Source organism: Clytia hemisphaerica, unplaced genomic scaffold, assembly GCF_902728285.1.
Source record: "Clytia hemisphaerica strain Z4C2 unplaced genomic scaffold, Clytia hemisphaerica genome assembly, whole genome shotgun sequence".
In the NCBI taxonomy this organism is placed as follows: domain Eukaryota; kingdom Metazoa; phylum Cnidaria; class Hydrozoa; order Leptothecata; family Clytiidae; genus Clytia; species Clytia hemisphaerica.
In genome coordinates, this window is record NW_027104420.1 from 506,593 (window position 1) to 514,063 (window position 7,471).

The window sequence follows — 7,471 nt, forward strand, 5'->3', positions numbered from 1 at the left end:
TTTGACTAATTTTATATCAAATTTGATTTTTCATGTATGAATTCCGAAAAAGGGGGATAAAAACTTTATAATACTGAAATTTCGAAGCAAAAATTCATGGATTTCCGATACCGAAACAATTTCAGAATTCCGAAATACCGAAGGAATTTGGGGCAAAGTTTAGATATTTTAGGTTTTGTATAATAAATAACCTTTAGACTACTTAAAATTCAGCAATACAGAGCTTGGCTTTGTTCTTAATTTGCTTTTATTTTTTATGATTATTTTTTATCTAATAATAAATAATCGTAACTTTCATGCGACTTTCAAAAATTGTCAATTGTAATCATTTGATAATTAATTTTATTATTAATGAAATTTTGTATTCATGAAATTATTTGTAAATTTTGCATTCTATTTGTATTACGTTAATTATTCTGTTAATTATTTATCCCAATTGACTCTTCTTCGTACATAGAAGGGGATGGAGGATATATTGAATATATTGTTCGGGGGGTAGTGAAAAGTCTACAAAATTTGCCTTGTTTGGGGGCAAAACTGCTCTGGGGTAATTATGCATATCCGGGTGATTAACTGATGCTTCTTCGGGGGGTTAGATCTATTGTCCGCGGAGTAAATTTTATAAAAATGTTATATCCTCCCCCCCCCCATATATGCAAATTTTTCTGGAGGAGCCCGATGTATCTGTTTTGGCTATTCGATATCATAGTCATGTAAAAGTACAAAAACTAACCCCACTTTTGAGGATAATGAACTTTCAATGTACAGTCCTCTGGAAATTATTTGCTCAAAGGTTCTCAACTCATGGATATATCGTATCTTATTAAGTTGCTTATCGCCAAGATTTAAAATCTACGGTGAATTGAACCCTTAGATCATATCCCTTTATTATTGAACAAATTATCAAAGCCTGGGTATCCTTTCCGCAACTGTGAGGTAAATTTAATAGGACAATTTTGCAGACTGGAGAAAAAAACCAATTGAATGTAGCAATTTATATTTGTTTAACTAAAATAATTAGCAGTTGTCATTTTACATATATAATTAGAATAAAAAAATATAAAATCATTTCGAGACCTTAATCTAATTTAGCCTGATGTTCATTGCTTTGGGTTTAAATTGGAAAGCTTTTTTTGTAAAATTTAAAATTTCTCAAATATTTTTCACAAGTCAAGAGTCAAGTTAAAAAAGAGGTCAAAAGAGGCAACACATACTAATAAACTTCTTCTTATACTTCGCATATGTTGTTTGAAATTGCATTCGATTGATTTGTTCCATAAAAACAGTGATGACAATACCTAAGAGGGTTGGTATTTCAACCCAACCCCTCCTTAACAACACGAAGCCAATCATTTTCTAACTATAAACATATATGAGGTGTGTATGTTGTTTTGGCGTAACATGCAAGTAAAATATTTAAGTATAATTACATTTACATATGATACAGGAAAATATATAATTTTTACGTTTAATATAATAAAAAAATCTGAAAAATATATCAAAAATTGTCAAAATTCTAAATTTAGTTCGTTTTTTGTTTAAATAATTGAAAATTCCCGAATCTTTATATCTCACATATGGAAATTACCTCCTTGAGGTGAAAATGTGTGCGTTGGAGTGCGAGGTGATAGTGAAATCGGGGAAACTAAATCATTATCCCTATTCCCGATTTGTGGTGTTGATACAGTTTGTTGTGGGCAAGTCGATAAATAATTGTTCCGAATCGGATCTTGATAATTATAGAGTCCGCCAGTCGGGTTGTAAGGTGGACTGTGTCGTTGCGAGAGGCCTGGACCCGACAAATTATGATTGGCCGAGTGATCAGGAGAATTATACCAAGAGTGACTTGATTGTTGATAATTGTGTGGTAGGGGCGGAGATCTTGATGATGACGCCCCAATCAAAGGCGGAGTATGTGTTGGATAAGTGGGTGTGTACGAAGGCATAGGAACGCGACGATCGTAGATACTGGGCGGTTCTAAGCGATAAGGGGAACTGAAATCGGGGAACATATCGGGACGCTGTTCCAAGTGACGTTCTTTCTTTCTCCATTTTGCACGACGATTTTTAAACCAAATCTAAGATTGGAAAATGATAAAAAGATTTGACAATAGTAATTACACATCAATACAAAAAGGATGGTGCTACCGCCAAAAAGTCTTTCAGTTCTTGACATTTGGTAGAACTATTATGAGTCAAAGGATGGAAAAATGGTCTTAGGTGTTTTGAGGCAATTTCTCTGTTGTTTAGACTGTCTTGAGAAAGCACTTGCCCTTTTTCACCTTCAATGTTTTATCTCACGGCTACTTTTATTCGTCCTTTCCCATCCCACCTTATATAACCTGTTGAATGAAACCAAAATTAGCGGAAGGAAAAATGTTGAAGTATCACTCATACTAAATCAAGGAGCAAACAGAGTTTAGTCTCAGTCAAAAAGTTTATTTTTCTCATAAAGTATTTTGTGGTTTTTAAGATGTCAAATAGTAACAGTTATATTGGTTTGAGCTATTTTGGTGTTCAAATTTTGACTTTACTTGCTGTCAAAAGTTTCTAATATAGAACAACTGCACTATAAATATAGCATATAAAGTCAACTCAATGCTATACACGTCTTTTTTTTTTAAGAAACACACTTTTAAGAAACATGAGGCTCAGAATGCCTAAAAACTAAGAAACATCTAAGAAACATGCTGAGGCTGAGAATGAGAAAATAACATTTTTTAATTCGGTTTTTTATAAGAACCTTCCAATCAAGACTAATTATGTCAAAAAGTTAGAAACATGTAAGAAACATTTAAGGCTCAAAAGGCCGATTTCTTAAGTAACATTGAGGCTGCTTGGTAAAACTAGTTTCTTAAAAAAAAAAAGACGTGTAAAGGTTATTAGTGGAGATGAAAGTGTCCTTTAATCTGATCTACCGTCCGTGTGACGTGCGATAACATTCTAACACCTATATACCGTTAGATGAGTACCTATTTCAAGGTCTTTTATGAATTATGAACGTCGGTCTATGACGAACATCAAACTTCTATTTAACGCTGGACAAGCATCTAACTTTGATTAACTAGCTACATAACCTATCCTGTCAAGACTTGACATCGATAAAATCGACTTACTCTGACTCTCGATTCAGTTAGTGAACACCATTGAGCGATATCTTCTCTCATCGCCATATCAGGATATCGATTGCGCGCGAAAAATGATTCCAGTTTCTGTAGCTGTGTGACCGTGAAATGTGTTCGTTGGCGTCGTATCCGGTGATCAATGTTTCCGCAATCTGAACCGTCCACATCATTGCTCTTTTGTTTGTCTGAAGGAAACAAATTTTGAGATGATATGAAAAGATAATACTCTTAAAAACTATAACTCCCATTTAATATTTGTAGGAAATTTTAAAATTTGGCAAATATTTTTTAGGAGAATAATTTTTTTTTCAGTTTTACAGTTTCCTTGAGGCAAGACTTGATCTGTCATGATAAATTCAAAATAAGAATATCGATAGTTTGGTTAAAAAATAATGTCCTAATAATAGTCCCGTATCAAAGAAATTATATATGAATTACCCAAATAAGCAACCATCTCGTTTGAGAAAATATGTAAGTAAAGATAACCAATCAAAATTGTGCACACATCTGCGCACAAAACAATTCTCAATTTAAATCTTCTAAGCTTATTCTGGTTTTTTAAATTTGCAACTCAAAACGTTCCACCAAATTAAGACGTCCCACGCACACTACTGTAGCAACCGTTAAAGTCCCTGACGTTTTACAGAGACAGACTAATCATCAAAAATTGGGATAATCCTATCAGTTAATAACAACTCTATCAAATTTTAACACACAAATTACAAAAAATCATCCATGAATAACATTGTAAATCAGGGGACAAAAAACCATGGATTAACATACACTTAGAAGTTAGGATTAGATGGCTAATGTTGAAATGGAAAAAAGTTTCAACAAACCAGAAATTTATAAGGAGCCTAATTCGTAACATTTCCTTTTGTTCTGTGTCCTCTTATTATTGACACTCTGACTATGGAATTTCTTTTGTCCATCCAGAGGTCTTGAATGGGATAACTTTCAAACTTTTTTTTTGCGAGAATTATCACACCAGGGTCATAATACTTGACTTGTCGCCAACTACTGAACGGAAATTAAAATGTAAGATAAAATCTTGATTGTAGTTTGTGACAAAAACAAATCTTAATGGACATCCAAAATAATTTCCACAATTTGCCCTTATTTTTAAAAAAGGTATTTTTATAATGCCCGACTCTTTCTTTAGGCTTGGCAGTATATAGTATATAGGTGACCTTCTTGGAAGTCATGCTATAATTGGTCAATATAGAAATAAGAATAGTACTTCATAAACAATATTCCAAGAAATGAATACTGGATTAAGGTCAAGATTTTTCTTTTTATTGTCTGCTGTTCAAAGGAAAAACAAGTCCGAAATTTTACCGCGCGGCAAAAGTTTGACGGTAATTGTCGTGACACTAATTATCCAAGGACCTTTAACCGTGTATCCCCACCATAACGCACTTAAGGATCATTTTTGAAACACAAAAATGACGTCATCAAAGTTAGAGTATACACGTCTCAAACATGCGAAAACGATACTTCACTTTTAAAACAAAAATACAACAATGATATTGAAAACACGGTTTAGAGCAAACAACAGTGTTTATTTGTGTTTATTTATTGATCAATATTACCTCTAAAAGAGGATTAATGGAATAGAGGATTGCCGCAAATAATCATTGACTATATTTGTACAATCACAGTTTTTCAACAAGTTTTGAGGTATTATGCGCCAATCGATTACCGTTTACTTTTTGTGTGCCTTCAATCTTAAAATATAGGCTAAGAATCCAACAAGTATTCAAAAGTCTACTAATCTCTCGGTAAATGACGCTTCCAATTCAGCCTTTGGATGAAAACCACACGCTTCAAATTCTAAATAGATTATTCAAATCTAGTCTTCGGCCACAGTTAACCGTATCGGAGTAATCTTCAACAAAAATGTCATAAACAACTCTATTATTGGGCAGGATCTGGAAAAACCCTCCCATCTTAATCCCCGTTTAGACTACCACTTAGGAAAAAAGTACGAAATCCGTCCTTAATTTTTAAAGGTATTCACAATTCACTTCCCATTGGGAGTACAAACCAAAACCTAAGACATCTATCTAAACCTAACCCCATTGCAAAATTAGAAATTTTCAAGTTTTGACACTTAATCAGCGAGAAAAAAAATTCAGAATCATGCATTTGTATGGTGCAAATGTACCAAAAACAAAGACGGCCGCGGTAAACGATTTTCGAGTTGATTTACCACCATAAGCTAAATTTATTGGTCAATTTAGACATTTGAACGATCAGACCGATTGGCCAATTATTCGGAAAGATCAGTATGGTGTGAGATTTGGGTCCAAATTCAGAAAATGTTTTGGGCAGAGTATAAAAAACCCGCAGTCCCGCCTTTTAATTAGTTTCGGCCAATCAGAGGCGTCAATGCTTTTTCGCAAAGTATGCAGAAAAAATCAAAACATTAGTTGGGAGGAGGAAAGATGGCGAACGAAGAGAGTGATTCTTTGTATGAAGAAAGTGAAACAGATTTAGATGAAACCCTTAGTGGTAATGATGATATGAATACACCTTTTCGACCATAGCCGCGCGGTCAGGCTAAACTCGATCCAATCCTTTTTTACACCTTTTTGCTATTGTCTATAGGTTCGAAAAAAAAAACTGGGACGGTTTTAGGGTGGTAAAAGGGACAAAAGAATGCCCACGCGGTAATTGACGGCTACGGTCGAGAAAAACCTTTGATTGTAAACGAAGAAGATCTTATACTATAATTTGGGTGGTCAGTAATTTTTCGCTTTCCATTGCAAAACAATACATCTTTGTCCATCATTACTCATTAAGCAACTGCCTCCAAACACATCTCATTTATCAAGTTTTTCCACTCACAGGCATTCTCATTATGACGCCGGAAGGCTATCAAAGGTATTCATTTCCAAAAATATTAAATTTCAATTTAAAAGACGAGTTCATTTACTATACACAAAAACTTTTAAAAGTTGTAAAAAGTTGTGATCAAGTTACTGATGCTTAAGTATCAACAACAGGGAAAAAGTAATCGCGAAACACAAATCATATGAGGCTAAATGGTTTCACTCCAGAAAAGACTTGTGTGCGGATTCAAAAATATATCATATTATAAAAATAATCAGGAAATTGAAGTTTATATTTCCGTTAAAATTCGGTGGAATGGTTGTATGCAGTGTCGTTTACACTCTTTAAAATCCCGATTCTCTTTCGATTAAAATGACTTAACTTCAATTACAAAAAACTTTGGTCAAAAAGAACAAATTAAGTCAAGTTGAAAAATTTCTAGTAGCCTTAATTATTACCAAATTTGAATTTGAAAGAATAAAGTGCAATTTATAATTAAATGATATTTCGATGTACTTAAAATACAAGAAAAAACCCAAAGCAAAGATGATGGACTGAAAGAATTGAATAGGGCGTTCAAGTCATCCAATTATTTGTCCTTTATTTTGTTAGATAAGTAGAGAAATAGTTATTCTTAGAATTCCAAAAAGAAAAACTTCCAAAAAACTCTAAAAATCCATTTTAACTTTACCATCCAACTAACCATTCCATTGTCAACGTAAAACTAAATCTTCAAAGCGAATTAATTTCACCATTTATAATCATCGCAAAAAAAATTCAAAATTTAAATCCTGTGTGCTGAAGTATTTCGCAAAATCTCTTAAATGCATCTCATCACAAACAAATTTGAAATAGAAATCTCCAAAAAATCTTCAATCAAACATCAATAAGTCTGACTAAGTATTCCCTCTCACACATCATAGAAATCTTATTTATACAAGCATACAAGTTAATACATTTAACCTTAAAGGTCTTACCTTAAATCCCATAAATCAAGACAATTCACGCTTAAATCTCTTGTGTGAGGGATAACAAAAAATAATATAAAGATTAACTTATCGAAAAGATTAACAATATATGAATGAATACCTATTTCATTTTGTTGGTGTATATTTTCCATTTTCTTTAGATTCTGCAATGAGCTGGTAATGCTTGGTGTGGACCCACCGGCTGTTGTGCCGCACATTTTGAAAACTCCATTATTATTTTCATCCGATGGAACCACCAAGGGTGGCACACCGATGGGTGGCACATTAGCACCATGCAGTGGCGGGTATTGCGGTCCACCGGCGCTACCACCGCTACCACCACTTAAATTACCAGAAATCATATTGAACGCTTGAAGTCTTTCAGGCATCATTATAATAGATGGTGAAGGACCAAAAGACATAACTATTATCTAATTTCAAAAAAAAATATTTTATAAATCCTCTCTCCGTCCGTCAAAAACAAAAGTTTTCTCGAAGAGGTCGCGGATTGGCTGTTGAAATGTCAAAGATTAAATCCACCTT

The 7,471-nt window shown here is 33.5% G+C and overlaps 1 protein-coding gene across 2 annotated transcripts; it reads right to left on the bottom strand.

The window, feature by feature from the left end:
• Positions 1–1,452: 1,452 nt before the first annotated feature.
• Positions 1,453–7,471, bottom strand: LOC136820297 (pituitary homeobox 2-like). Of its 2 annotated transcripts, none has more exons than XM_067076490.1 (3): positions 7,050–7,471; positions 3,117–3,310; positions 1,453–2,078 (listed from the first exon to the last, which is right to left on the bottom strand). In XM_067076490.1, exons 1-3 carry the CDS (start codon positions 7,348–7,350, stop codon positions 1,572–1,574), a joined length of 1,002 nt encoding a protein of 333 aa, XP_066932591.1. In that variant the 5' UTR covers positions 7,351–7,471; the 3' UTR covers positions 1,453–1,571. The 2 variants fall into 2 exon arrangements, with proteins under 2 accessions (XP_066932591.1, XP_066932592.1); XM_067076491.1 differs by lacking the exon at positions 7,050–7,471 and adding an exon at positions 3,564–4,224.